Source organism: Anastrepha ludens, chromosome 3 (genome assembly GCF_028408465.1).
Source record: "Anastrepha ludens isolate Willacy chromosome 3, idAnaLude1.1, whole genome shotgun sequence".
NCBI lineage: Eukaryota > Metazoa > Arthropoda > Insecta > Diptera > Tephritidae > Anastrepha > Anastrepha ludens.
In genome coordinates, this window is record NC_071499.1 from 94416496 (window position 1) to 94432282 (window position 15787).

The 15787-nt window shown below is 38.5% G+C and overlaps 1 protein-coding gene across 1 annotated transcript; it reads right to left on the reverse strand.

Moving 5' to 3' along the window:
* Positions 1 to 6729: 6729 nt before the first annotated feature.
* LOC128856629 (HIG1 domain family member 2A, mitochondrial) lies at positions 6730 to 7792 on the reverse strand. The gene is made up of 2 exons (XM_054091939.1): positions 7243 to 7792; positions 6730 to 7149 (listed from the first exon to the last, which is right to left on the reverse strand). Exons 1-2 carry the CDS (start codon positions 7379 to 7381, stop codon positions 6986 to 6988), a joined length of 303 nt encoding a protein of 100 aa, XP_053947914.1. The 5' UTR covers positions 7382 to 7792; the 3' UTR covers positions 6730 to 6985.
* Positions 7793 to 15787: the final 7995 nt, after the last annotated feature.

A 15787-nucleotide genomic window follows, 5' to 3' on the forward strand; every position in this document is an offset into this window, starting at 1 on the left:
AACTTAAAAGAAAATATGAAACCTATTTTTTTAAATATATTATCTTTCTTAATACATTTTAAAACTTTAATTCAAACTGCAACTAGGAATCTTGATTATATCTATGGTTTTTTTTTAATTCTAATTAGAGATTGTACAATTAAACTTCACCCCTTTATTGTTTATACTAAAAAAGTGTTAATTAATTTAAGCTAAAAACAGAGAACACAAAAATGTAAAAACTAAAATAACAAGACGGCACTAAAATGCAGTGAAAATGTAAAATCTTAGATGTGCGTCTAAGCCCAAATTTCTGCGAAATGCCAGAAACGAACTTGAAAAATGCAATCAAAAATAAATAAAAAAAAAACTTAAAGCTAATATTTCCTCTCCCAAAACAAAAGGTTGCAATTTGTTAGCATAACATATGCAGAACAAAACAACTATGTATGTAAAACAACAACAAGGAAAAACCAACAATTGTAATAAAAAAATGGTATTCCGATTGAACATGAATAAAGTCGTGGGATTCCTTAGCATAATGGAGGAATTCTGAGAAAACAAAACAAAAATGTCGTCTGCATTTCTTTATTTGGTGGGGACGATTTTATGTAATTGAGATACAAATGAGAGCATATTAGTCAAATTTTAGGTAGTTGTTCTGAAGGTTGCTTAGAATTTCAAACGAAAAGTTCTGTGACAGTTTTGTGCTTAACTAAAGGATATGGAAAAATTCCATACATTCTTCAGTACCACTATAACCGAGGTCTAAAAACAATTGAAACAATCGAATATCATTACAGTATGGAATGCAACAGTCAAGAAGCGATTCCAACGATTCATTTTGGTAGGTCAACCGTCGAAAATGTTAATAGAATCAGGAAATTCATCGAGTCGGAGCGGTACGTTTTCAATTTTTAGATTACTTCCTTTGGGACGTTCCCCGTATTGGTTTTTTGACTTGATGAAATAGAAAAAAATCGCAGGGAGCCATATCAGGTGAATTCGATGGCTATTGGATGGCATTCGTTTCCTTCCTGTCAAAAAATTCACGGATAATGATGGCACTGTGGGATAATAATAGTCTTTAATCCCAGAAGAATCTTAAGAAAAGCGGGCTACCATGGAAGGAGCTGCTATTTCTCTAATAAAGAGGCAAAGACGCGTTGCTTTCGCAAATGCACACATTCACAAGCCTCCAGAATTTTGGAAAACTTTATTTTTTGGTTTGCACTCTTAGTATCACAGGACGAAAAATTTTAAGGAGCGGCGAATAAAGCAAATTTATTACCAACAGTGAAACATGCGGATAGAGAGGTGATGGTGTGGGGGTGTATGGCAGCTGGTGGTGTATGAAAGTTACAGTTTATTGATTTAACAATTAATAAGTTTGCTTATTTGAATATTTTGAAATAAAATTTCAAGCAAGGCAAGACTTTCTACAAGACAATGACCCCATTCATACGGCTCATATTATATAATAAGGTTAGTGATTCTCTATAATGTTCCCAAGCTATTGCCAACACCCCCACAATCGCCAGATTTAACCCCTATTGAACACTTATGGGCGCTTCTGGAAAGAAATATAAGGGAACACCACATTACAAGCAAAGAAGTTTTGAAGAAAGATGTGATGTGGGAGAAGATCATTGTGGAAGGGAGTATCATATTGGTGAACTATACACCCGGTAGACTTGGAAAAGTAATGAAACGTCGAAGGTAACCAACAAGCTACTACAAACATGCATATTTGTTGAGTTGATTTACTTTTAAATTTTTATAAAATGTTAATATTTATTTATAAATGAAATAAAACGTATTTCAAAAACTTAACAACTTTTTTCGAACTGAATTCCAAATATCGTGGTATGTCGTATAACCATTCGGTTTTCAACTTTGGATAGCACACCTATGTACATATATAAAGGTGGTATCCTGGTGGACAATAAGCGACGTGGTAAAAGTGTACGTTAAAAATTTCGATTTCACTTAACTGATATGCCCTGATATTATAGGATTGGTCGATGTCGTCAAACATGATACGACACTATACGATCTTGCATTTAAATATTAGAAATTGCTTTTTAACTTGGTTCCTTGGACCGCTATCTATATATCGTACAGAATCATAAAGTCATTATCTCAATTGTTACCCTGGAGTCCGCGATTTGGCGGATTGAAAGAATAGTGTACTGATGTTGGTTGCTGCTGTTGCTGTGCTTGCCGCAGCAAGGCATTTTTTTGTTTTTTTTTTTTTGTTTTGGAACCAGTTAAGGCAAGAGTTTCACTTAATTGATACCGAGTGGTCGCATTGGCAGTTTGGTGGTATGCGATGTTCCTGAAGATCTTACACATTTTGAAGCGGTACTAATAGAGTTGACCAATCAAAGTTGGACTCAATGCCAACATGGTCATTAGCTGCAAGTGATGTTCCTGAAATGGGAAACCAAGAGGGTTTGGTCGCTGAAACAAGCACCGGTCAATCACACTTCGCACAGCACAAAACGAACTTCGTAAATTCCAATGTCAATTAAATATTTAGTAGCGAGATAATAAAGTATAGTGTGTTATGTGTTTTTTTATAAGAGCACTAGCAATCCCGGCACGCTTCGCTGGACACACTAAAATAGAATAGATATGGTTTAGAACAGAAAATATATGATTTTCATATTATTTATTTCTTTATTCTTTATTCAAGCGCTTTGGCATAAACAATATTTTTTGTTTTTCTATTTGTTTTTGAGTAAATATAAAATATAAATTGAAAATCAGGAAAAAAGAAGATTGTTTTTAAATTTCAAATCAACGCAAATGAATAATTAAGAAACAATCGTCTTTTTTCCTGATCATCCATGAATTTTTCTTTTCAATTTATATGTTTTATTAAGCATTGGAGCTTTTTTACCATTATCCATTTATATTTTTCAAAAAAAAAAAACGAAAAAAATATTTTTTCCATGAACACAGAATTTCATTTGAACATTCGGATTTCACATTAAATTCTCAAATTTCATAAGAAATTTTTCACTGTTCCAAAATCCACTCCAAAAAAATTCACAAAAAATTTTTACACTTTGCACTTACGTCTTCTCCTTATGGCATCCAAATCAGAAAGAAATATTGACACAAGCGTTAAAAAAGTAAACGACATTATGGCTGGTTCAAAAGAACGCTGTACCCGTTGCCAGTGCTCCGAATTACAACCAAACTTTACGAAACCCATTTTCAATACTTACTTTACAATGTGCGTAAGTTTGGTTTAATTCGGTGCAAAGACACGGCGGGTCCACGTTTTGGCATATATTTCCAGACCCTAGTCATCAATAGGTATGAAAATTACCCTGTTTTAAAGCACTTATCAACAGCTTTCATTTGATATCCATATTGTACAAACACATTCTAGGGTCCACGTTTTGGTCTCTATCTCGAGACCCCAGTCACGGAGCGGCATTAAAAATACTCGGTACTAAAGCATTCACCAACAGCTTTCATTTGATACCCATATTGTAAATACACATCCGAAGGTTACCCGGCTCCACGTTTTGACCTATATCTCGAGACCCTATCTACCAATAGGTATTCAAACTATACAGAAACCATCTTCAATACCTTCTTAACAATGTGTGTAAGTTTGGTTTAATTCGGTGCAAAGACACGGCCGGTTAGCGAACACACACAAAAAGTTGACTTTATTTTATATATAAGATTAGAGCTTAAAATGATAATACAAAAAAGAACTCTTTTTGGCATCATTTTTTTATTATAATCTAGTAGATAATTTCATGGCATTTATTTTTTAAATATGATATCCGGCATATGTATGTCCGCCGTGGATAGGAGTTGCATGCTTCATTCGATGAGCCCTATACAACGATTGCTAAGCGCGCCGTAGTTGGAACCAAATGTCATTGATATATAGCTGATTAATTTTTGGAAACAAATTCAGTCAGCATGGTCGATAGCGACCGCCATTCACCGTAATGGCAGCTCCTTACTCATTTTAAAATAAATAAGGACCGGTAATGCAACCAGAGCCGTGAACTTTACAAATATGCAAAACACACTAATATTAATATATCAGGTCAGTCCATAAGTTCGTGCGTTTTTAAAGGTAACTTTAAAATTATTAAAAAAGATGTTTAAAGTATTTATCTTCCCAACTTTAAGGCAAATATTTAATTCCCTACTCAAAAAATTGTTTGTCTTTGGAGCCAAAATACGCTTCGATACCCCTTTTTATAGCTTCTTTTGAGGAGTAGTTCTTGTTACTCATATGGGATTGAAGTCGACGGAAAATGTGATAATCACAAGGTGCAATATCCGGAGAGTATGGTGGATGCGTTATTATCTCCCATCCGAGCTCGTTCAGCTTGCCTAATGTTTGCCTTGCGGTATGAGGTCTTGCGTTATCGTGGTGAAACAAAACTTTGCGTCTATTCACTAAAGACAGTCGATTTTTGTTAAGAAGTTCATAATAAACAATACCGGTCATAACCCACCAAATCGACAGGAGAATCTTCTTGGGGTGAAGGCCATCTCTAGGGGTCAGTTCTGGTGTTTCATCTTTATTGGCGTTTGCGAACAGGATTATTGTAAAGGACCTATTTTTTATCACCAGTAACGATACGGTTCAAAAAACTTTCATTTTCAAGCCGTTGCAGCAGCTGAGAACACACATTCGCGTGGTTTCCGTAGAGGGCACAGCACCACTACGGCACTCACCGTCATAAACACCCAGGTAAACCGCGGCCTCAACCAAAACCGCCCCTGCGAGAGGACTGTCCTAGTAGCGATGGATCTAAAAAAGGCTTTCGATACAGTCAGCCACGCCACGCTACTAGATGGCATTTTACAGTCGACACTCCCGCCAGGGCTGAAGAGGTGGACCGCGAACTACCTGAGTGGTCGTCATTCGTCGGTGATATTCCGAGAGCAAACATCTAAACAGAGGAAAATAAAGCAAGGCGTACCGCAGGGTGGTGTCCTTTCTCCCTTGCTTTTCAACTTCTATATATCGAAACTCCCCCCGCCACCAGAGGGAGTCTCCCTGGTCTCATACGCCGACGACTGCACGATAATGGCGTCGAACAATGACATTGATGGCCTATGCTCCAAGGTATACGACCACCTCGCCAGCCTTTCTCGCTTCTTCACTGCGAGGAATTTACAACTCTCCCCACTAAATCCACGGCGACCCCTTTCACCACCTGGACAAAGGAGGTCAAGCTACAACTCAAAGTGAAAGTCGATGATACGCCAATTCCGACGGTTAACAACCCCAAAATTTTGGGAGTTACCTTTGACAGCTTGCTCTCCTTCTCAGCGCATACAACCGCTATTGCAACTACAATATATTGCAACTAAAGTACAGAATAGCAACAAGGTTCTCAAGTCGCTCGCCGGTAGCACTTTGGGCAAAGACAAGGAAATGTTGCTGTCGACTTTTAAAGCAATAGGCCAACCAGTTCTAAACTATGCTGCGCGTCTCTGGCCGGCTGGAACCAGTGATTCGCAGTGGACGAAGCTTCAGACCTGACAAAACACTGCTTTAAGGACCGTGACATGATGTCTTCTGATGTCACCTATACAACATCTGCATAACGAGGCCCAAATGCGCCTGTTAAGGAGCACAACAAACTGCTCAGTAAGCAGTTTCTGCTAGGGTGTTACCGCAGACCTCACCCATGCAGACACCTGCTCGGGCCTGAGCCACCTCCCAGGCACATAAGGAGGCATTTCCTCAACTACGCGGACGAGATCTCAGACAAAACAAACAGACAGTTATTGGATCGGACAGTGTACAGGCAGGCCATAAACGACATTCATCGGGAGACTCTCACCACCTTCTTAAGTTCCCGACCCCCGAATGCCGTTATCGGCGTCCAACCACTACTGTAGCAGGTTAAACTCCTACCTATCCAGAATCGACCCCGACATACTAAACATATGTCCAGCATATGAAGGCACCCCGCACGACACTAACCACCTTTTCACATGCCCATTAAATCCACTCATCTAACACCCCTCTCCCTCAGGACCCAACCGGTCGAAACAGCTTATCTGGGCCTACCGTTAGATGAACTAGACGTAGACGACCGGTGGTTACGATACACTGACAGGGCAAACGTACTGCTACAACAACAACACATTCACTCTCTGCTGAAGGTTGGCGACGAAAAGTCTATGCGGAACCCATTTTCCCAGCTTTGAAACCTTTCCCAACTGAACCAGGTGCCTGTGAACTGTTCCATGCAATGAATTTATCCTCTGAGCTATCATATCGACTGTCAAATTTGGCTCAGATTCCACGAGTTCGAGCAAAGCGTCGGAGTTAAAGACTTCAGGACGACCAACGCGCGGGGCATCCTCCACGTCGCAATTACCACTTCGGAATTTTGAGAACCACTTTTGAGTAGTCCTTACACTTACGGTATCCTCTCCGTGAACAGTGTTTATTTCTGCAATAGCAGTTGTTGCATTTTTACCACTTTTATAAAAAAATACAAAATATGCGCTTGTAGATTCCATTTTATTTTTTAACAAATCTATCCTCGATTAGAATCACTAGCTGAATGCACAATATATAAAAGAAAATATAAATAATTCCGTTATATTCCGCGAATAATTTTTTGTATGCAAAAATCGTTGAAATTATGGGTAAAATACACACGAACTTATGGACTGACCTGATACGTATGTACATATGAAACTTGGGAGAGCTCCGTTGTAACTTTTAAAAACAAAAACTAATTTAAAAATAGCAGTGTAATATAATTTTATTTGGTTTAATATGAAAACTGCACACATACCAACTTTTTAGCTTTTGCACACATGCTTTAATATAAACAAAGGATTAGAAGTATCTATTATAAATGAATCTATAGTATTGCATTCTGTGCTGTGTATAGACTTCCGTATTATAAAATATAAATATAATTCATATAACAATGGTGGTGTACTGCGGATAAACCAAACTTCTTGTTTCTGATTGACCAACCGAGTCACTTTATTGCTTGGTATCATACGTCATGACGACACCGATAACTAACGCGAGTACCGTGAACCCTTGTGCAGCAATGCGGGTTCGCATCATTATTTGAGACATACGGCGATTCCCGGTGCGAAAGTTATACAGCCCATAGGTTAACGCGCCGGCGGTAGTCAAACAACCTAAAAGAATTGAAATGAAATTTGTAAAACATACAAATATGTAGTTCACTTATATAATTTATTTAGTACAATGGAAGTAGTCCCAACACATACCAATTGGCACAGCCGGGTTTTCTTTTATTTTGCGTATCATTTTCTCTTTGGTCGTTTCGGCCTGGAATGAGCCGAAATCACGACGCAGCTGAATCCAGTCTAATTCTTCATCTGGAAGGGCAACTTCTTCTTTTCCCATATTTAATTTAGTAATTATAGATTTTAACCTTGGCTTTAATGCTCACACTTTCTTCAATATTTCACAACAAAGTACGTATAAACTTTTCGTAGTTTCTAACTACATAACAAACAAATATACGTACTTATATAAATCATATGTTCACAGGCAAAAACATATGTATGTAAAGAAAACAAAACAGCACTGCAAAAACTGTCATGCTGAACATTCTGAATACAGTTTATGAAATTTCATACTGGAGAAGCCAGTTTTTATAGTAAGAAATTAATGCGGGACTTATCGCTAGCGGAGTTAAAAAAAATAAGCATAAATAAATTGTCACGATTTAGAGAATTTAAAAGGTAGCGCAAAAAATTATTGCGTTAATTAACTAGCTAATGCTGTTATCTTTCTCGCGATAATGCTGAATTGATTCATTGCCGCGCCAAAACTGTCATATTTTCGTTTTCTTTTCTCACACTGTTATACTTTGACCGACGCAATCAAGGTGATGACAATCGAGCAACAACATTTTTTAAATTAGAAATGTCAAGGAAAAGAGAATAAAAGAATGGAATGTATGACAAATAGATGAAATTCGTATGTCGCGCATTCACAACACAACAACAACTTACCGTTATTCCGTTTTGCTGGCATTTCTCACTTAAAGAAGAAATGAAGAAGAAGAAATCAACTAGTCTAATCACAACATTTTCTATAGATACGCCTTGACTCTGACCAAGGTGAATGTCGCGGTATACCAAGGCCAATTGAATATCTAAGGTGACGCCATTAAAAAACAGTTACTTTATTTTCGCGATTTTGACAAGACTGACGTCAGCTCCCTTCGCAATACAAAACAAACGAACAAACCAAACAAAAGAAGAAAAAAATTACATGTTTGTGAAAATTCAGGGAATAGCTTGATAGTTTTGTGATTTGTGAGTCTTAAACTAATCAAACTAATGAAAACGAAGTGCCTTGTGTTAAATTGTAAAAGCACAAATTAATGTAACGTCTCCAAATACAGTTTGTTTACGTTTTTATGTGGAATACGCCATGGCAGGAAAGAATGTGTGTATGTGTATAATTTCTTGTGTTTGGTTGTTTTCATTGCTTTCGCCTACTCTTCTTCTTCACAAACAAGTAATTCTCCTTCCTTTTGCTTGTTTATTCATGGGCTCTTATGACACGGGGAATTCGGAAGGCATAATCTGTTTCTCTATCATTCTTGCTTAATAACTACCATAATTTCTCAAGGCGAATTGAGTATCTAAGATGGCGCCATTAAAAAAAAACAGTAACTTTACTTTACTTTTTCCGATTTTGACAAGACTGACGTCAGCTCCCTTCGCAACACAAAGCAAACGAACAAAACTAACAAAGTAGGAGAAATTACATAATTGTCAAAATTCAGTGGATGGCTTGGTAATGTTGTGATTTGTGAGATTTAAACTAAACAAATCAATGAAAACGAAGTGCCGTGTGTTAAATTGTGAAAGCCGAAATTAATATAAGGCCTCCAAATTTAGTTTGTTTGCGTTTTTATGCGGATGACGCCGTAGTAAAAGAGTATGTGCATGTGCGCATAATTTCTTGTGTTTGCTTTTTTCCATTACTTTCGCCTATTCTTCTTCTTAACAAACAGGTAGTTCTCCTTCCTTTTGCTTGTTTATTCATGGGCTCTTACGACACGGAGAATTCGGAAGGCGTAATCTCTTTCTCTATCATTCTTGGGTAACTCGTACAGCTCCTGGTGACGCTCAAGCATGCATGTCCTGTAGCTTATATGTGTGCGTGTCGGGTGACACTCGTACTTGCTTCGTGCCACACATACTTGTTGTCGGTTTTTGCATGATGAAAATCAAAAATTTTAGATATTAGCGTCATGCACCCGACATGCACACATATAAGCTCCAGGACATGCATGCTTGAGCGTCACCAGGAGCTAGTATCTTCTTGCGAGTTCTGCCTAGCCAAGGCGAATTCATGTTTTCATTTTGGTATGCCATTCTCTCGGTATTGTTGCCCGTTAGTTCACGAAGTTTATCGGTTCGTTACACTGTCCCCCGTTTAAGTCTGATCGTCTGATCGTTAGTCATTAAGTCAATCGATCCAAATGAAGCCAATCTTTCAAGATACACTACTTTGACTTCCCCGATTCTATTTTTGTATTGCTATATATTGTACAAAATTACCTTCGTTGAATACTTTAGAGTTCACAGCTCCTTCAAATCGATCCTTCATCTTGTTACTCATTAGCCTGGTATGTTGTCTCAAATGATAGTGTAACTCAGCCATGCTACCCTGCAATGTTTCCCAATGATTACCTTCGTCCATTGCAGAAGCGTCACATCTTCAGAACGCTAAATCACTCAGAAGCCTTCAATCACTTTCAAAGATGGTCCTTGCAGTCGATTGGCCAGTAGTTTCATATCTACATGAGCGATAAGACAACAAGAGCATTTGGATGTGTTCGTTCCGATTTTTTCGCAAGTGTCCTTCTAGAGTGCGATTGAATCTTTCGAACAATCCATCCGCTTATGGGTGTAAGGGTGTTGTACGTGTTTTCTGAATTCCCAAAGTTTCCTCCTTGTTCTGAATGCAACTCAAAAACCTCGTTATCCAGTTCTGTACAAAAAGCTCAGCAATGGTTTTGGTTTTGGTTTGGTAGAGCGCACACTTCACTCACCGAAGTAACCCATAACAACGATATGATATCATTTATTCCTTCAGTTCTATCGACTTTGGAACAATGCTTACACTCTATAGCACAATGTGGCTATTTTTCCTTCTGGATGCTTGAACTTGAGTAACCATCTCAATGCTGCATGGTGGGTTCTTAACTGGAATCGTTGTCCGTACAGGTATTTGTGGAAATGTTTTACGCACTCAACTACTGCAAACAGTTCCCGTCTGGTCACGCATTAATTGATTTCCGACTTTCCAAGGACTATGCTGTAGTATGCCATAACTTTCTCTTGCCTATTGACGTTCTATGACAGTATTCCTCCTATTACGATTGTGCTGAAGACTGTATCTACAACTCACTTTTCTCCCGCGACAGGATACGCTAATATAGGCGTAGTACAAAGAAGCTCTTTCCGCTACTGGAATGCTTTCTCTTGTTCTTTGTGCCCCACAAAAGCTCAATTTTTCTTAGTGAGATTATCCAAACTCTGGGCAACATTCACGAATCCAGAAACAAAACGACAGCAAACCACGCACTTCGTGCACAGTTCTTGGACGTGACCACTTTTTTACTGCCTTTATTTTCTCTTCGTCTGTCTTGACGACTTCGGTTGTAACTTTATGTCCAAGATGCGTAACTTTTGTTTTAAAGAAAGCGCACTTTTCGGATTTAATCGTAATTCGTTCTTCCAAGCTATTCAGATGGCCGCTAAAATGTTGCTCATGATAATGTCATCCAGATAAGCCAAACAAGTTGTCCAGTGGAGTCCCCTTAGCGCATGCTCCATCAGACACTATAGCGTGGAAAACCATTTCACACCGGATAAAGTCGAGCAGGTATCGGGCAGCTGTCCTTTTTCCTGACTCGTGACTTCATTCAGCTTTCTGTAATCCACACAAAATCGGGCGCTTCCATGTTATCTTGTAACCAGCACCATCGGGGAGCTCCACAGGATTATTGATGGCTCAATAACTCCACTTTGCTGCATATCTTGGATTATCTGATTTGCTTCTTCGTGCTTATAACGAATTGGCTTTGCATCTCCTGTGTCTATTCGATATTTCACTATGACAGTTCTTCCAAACTTTCCAAAATTGCCGTTGAATATGTAGCTGTATTTCTGCAGCAATCTCTTTGCAATCAAGTCCTTATGAACTTAACTCGCACTTAACTATGGCTTCTACAGCCCGTCATTTCCCAATTACAGCTCTGTTATCCTACATAACTGGTGAATTGAAATCAATTAGAGAACTGGAACCGTCGTGCCTTTTCTCATCTTAAGTATTGCTAATACCAAGATTATGCTAGCCGTCTCCTCAGCAGATTCTATTGCCCATGCTTCGCCGGTCCCACAGCCTCCTTCCATATTAACCCATACGACTGCTTTAGATTTTGGCGGAATCTGTGACGAGGACTTAAGATTATCATTATATATAATATATATATATATAATTGGGCCGTACACACTTTTCTGGGTGTTTGGCCGAGCTCCTCCTCGTATTTGTGGTGTGCGTCTTGATGTTGTTCCACAAATGGAGGGACCTACAGTTTCAAGCCGACTCCGAACGGCAGATATTTTTATGAGGAGCTTTTTCATGGCAGAAATACACTAGGAGGTTTGCTATTGCCTGCCGAGGGACGACCGCTATTAGAAAAATGTTTTTCTTAGTTTCGGTGTTTTCACCGAGATTCGAACCGGCGTTCTCTCTGTGAATTCCGAATGGTAGTCGCGCACCAACCCATTCGGCTACGGCGGCCGGGTTATCATTATAAGTGCTATTTAAGTGTCTTTTAAATGCTATTTTACCTTTTATTTTACTTAGCTAATTTTGTTTACCGTTCTACAACAAAGTTACACTCTTTTTTGTGATATTCAGGAATTACAATATTTTCTGTTTTTACTTTATTAATAATTAATAAATGTTTTTTGCCTTCATTATTTTTGTATTGCAATGTTTAACAATTTCATATAAAATTTAATTTTTGGATTTTTTTTGTTGTTTGAGAACCAAAACACTTGGCATTCTCAAAAAGATCTTGTTTTATTAATTTTAATTCGAATGTTAAATAAATAAAGTACATTTTGAACTATATATCGTCCCCTTAGTATTAAAATAGCCTATAAATTTTTTGATGTTTTGAGAAAATGAATTTCAAACTTTTTGTCGAAAGTAGCTCTCACTCAAATATCGTTATGTCTGTAAATATTTATTATTTTTGACTGACGTTTTGACGCACTTTGTGGAACTAGAATATGACCAAATTTTGACCACATATAAAGTCGACGATGGAGAATCCAAAAATTCAATAAAAAAATAATAGCCTATGAGCACATAGGCTATTGTTATACTAAGGAGACGATATATGTATATATTGTGCTTTTAATCAACTTAAAAATATTTGTAAGGTGAATACAGACTTTATGGGCAATGTGTATGCAGAGAACGATAATGTATACATTAATTTAAGGTTTTGCGATTTACATATTTATAATTATATGTTTTAAAATAAATTCAATTAAAATGAAACACTCTGAAGTAAAATTTTACTTAAAGTTTGTTTTGTTTGTTGTTGTTTTTTCTTTCTTAAGGCGGCCGCCGTAGCCGAATGGGTTGGTGCGTGATTACCATTCGGAATTCACAGGGAGAACGTTGGTTCGAATCTCGGTAACACACCAAAAGTAAGAAAAACATTTTTCTAATAGCGATTGCACCTCGGCAGACAATGGCAAACCTCCGAGTGTATTTCTGCCATAAAAAATCTCCTCATAAAAATATCTGCTGCTTGGAGTCGGCTTGAAACTGTAGGTCCCTCCATTTGTGGAACAACATCAAGACGCACACCACAAATAAGAGGAGGAGCTCGGCCAAACACCCAAAAAGGGTGTACGCGCCAATTATATATTGTATATTTCTTAATTTTGTCGCGCAATTTCGTCTATCAGCTGTTTTTCGTCTATCCAGGGATTGGCAGTGCTGTAAGTATTCAAGCGTGTTCCTGGTCGTATATATACGTACAATCACGTAAAATCTATCATATGCCCCGACGGCTGATTGTAAGAATAATAGAGAAAACCATGCGACACCCAATTCGAAATGTCAAAAGCCTACTCTTCTTCTTCACAAACAAGTAATTCTCCTTCCTTTTGCTTGTTTATTCATGGGCTCTTATGACACGGGGAATTCGGAAGGCATAATCTGTTTCTCTATCATTCTTGCTTAATAACTACCATAATTTCTCAAGGCGAATTGAGTATCTAAGATGGCGCCATTAAAAAAAAACAGTAACTTTACTTTACTTTTTCCGATTTTGACAAGACTGACGTCAGCTCCCTTCGCAACACAAAGCAAACGAACAAAACTAACAAAGTAGGAGAAATTACATAATTGTCAAAATTCAGTGGATGGCTTGGTAATGTTGTGATTTGTGAGATTTAAACTAAACAAATCAATGAAAACGAAGTGCCGTGTGTTAAATTGTGAAAGCCGAAATTAATATAAGGCCTCCAAATTTAGTTTGTTTGCGTTTTTATGCGGATGACGCCGTAGTAAAAGAGTATGTGCATGTGCGCATAATTTCTTGTGTTTGCTTTTTTCCATTACTTTCGCCTATTCTTCTTCTTAACAAACAGGTAGTTCTCCTTCCTTTTGCTTGTTTATTCATGGGCTCTTACGACACGGAGAATTCGGAAGGCGTAATCTCTTTCTCTATCATTCTTGGGTAACTCGTACAGCTCCTGGTGACGCTCAAGCATGCATGTCCTGTAGCTTATATGTGTGCGTGTCGGGTGACACTCGTACTTGCTTCGTGCCACACATACTTGTTGTCGGTTTTTGCATGATGAAAATCAAAAATTTTAGATATTAGCGTCATGCACCCGACATGCACACATATAAGCTCCAGGACATGCATGCTTGAGCGTCACCAGGAGCTAGTATCTTCTTGCGAGTTCTGCCTAGCCAAGGCGAATTCATGTTTTCATTTTGGTATGCCATTCTCTCGGTATTGTTGCCCGTTAGTTCACGAAGTTTATCGGTTCGTTACACTGTCCCCCGTTTAAGTCTGATCGTCTGATCGTTAGTCATTAAGTCAATCGATCCAAATGAAGCCAATCTTTCAAGATACACTACTTTGACTTCCCCGATTCTATTTTTGTATTGCTATATATTGTACAAAATTACCTTCGTTGAATACTTTAGAGTTCACAGCTCCTTCAAATCGATCCTTCATCTTGTTACTCATTAGCCTGGTATGTTGTCTCAAATGATAGTGTAACTCAGCCATGCTACCCTGCAATGTTTCCCAATGATTACCTTCGTCCATTGCAGAAGCGTCACATCTTCAGAACGCTAAATCACTCAGAAGCCTTCAATCACTTTCAAAGATGGTCCTTGCAGTCGATTGGCCAGTAGTTTCATATCTACATGAGCGATAAGACAACAAGAGCATTTGGATGTGTTCGTTCCGATTTTTTCGCAAGTGTCCTTCTAGAGTGCGATTGAATCTTTCGAACAATCCATCCGCTTATGGGTGTAAGGGTGTTGTACGTGTTTTCTGAATTCCCAAAGTTTCCTCCTTGTTCTGAATGCAACTCAAAAACCTCGTTATCCAGTTCTGTACAAAAAGCTCAGCAATGGTTTTGGTTTTGGTTTGGTAGAGCGCACACTTCACTCACCGAAGTAACCCATAACAACGATATGATATCATTTATTCCTTCAGTTCTATCGACTTTGGAACAATGCTTACACTCTATAGCACAATGTGGCTATTTTTCCTTCTGGATGCTTGAACTTGAGTAACCATCTCAATGCTGCATGGTGGGTTCTTAACTGGAATCGTTGTCCGTACAGGTATTTGTGGAAATGTTTTACGCACTCAACTACTGCAAACAGTTCCCGTCTGGTCACGCATTAATTGATTTCCGACTTTCCAAGGACTATGCTGTAGTATGCCTTAACTTTCTCTTGCCTATTGACGTTCTATGACAGTATTCCTCCTATTACGATTGTGCTGAAGACTGTATCTACAACTCACTTTTCTCCCGCGACAGGATACGCTAATATAGGCGTAGTACAAAGAAGCTCTTTCCGCTACTGGAATGCTTTCTCTTGATCTTTGTGCCCCACAAAAGCTCAATTTTTCTTAGTGAGATTATCCAAACTCTGGGCAACATTCACGAATCCAGAAACAAAACGACAGCAAACCACGCACTTCGTGCACAGTTCTTGGACGTGACCACTTTTTTACTGCCTTTATTTTCTCTTCGTCTGTCTTGACGACTTCGGTTGTAACTTTATGTCCAAGATGCGTAACTTTTGTTTTAAAGAAAGCGCACTTTTCGGATTTAATCGTAATTCGTTCTTCCAAGCTATTCAGATGGCCGCTAAAATGTTGCTCATGATAATGTCATCCAGATAAGCCAAACAAGTTATCCAGTGGAGTCCCCTCAGCACATGCTCCATCAGACACTATAGCGTGGAAAACCATTTCACACCGGATAAAGTCGAGCAGGTATCGGGCAGCTGTCCTTTTTCCTGACTCGTGACTTCATTCAGCTTTCTGTAATCCACACAAAATCGGGTGCTTCCATGTTATCTTGTAACCAGCACCATCGGGGAGCTCCACAGGATTATTGATGGCTCAATAGCTCCACTTTGCTGCATATCTTGGATTATCTGATTTGCTTCTTCGTGCTTATAACGAATTGGCTTTGCATCTCCTGTGTCTATTCGATA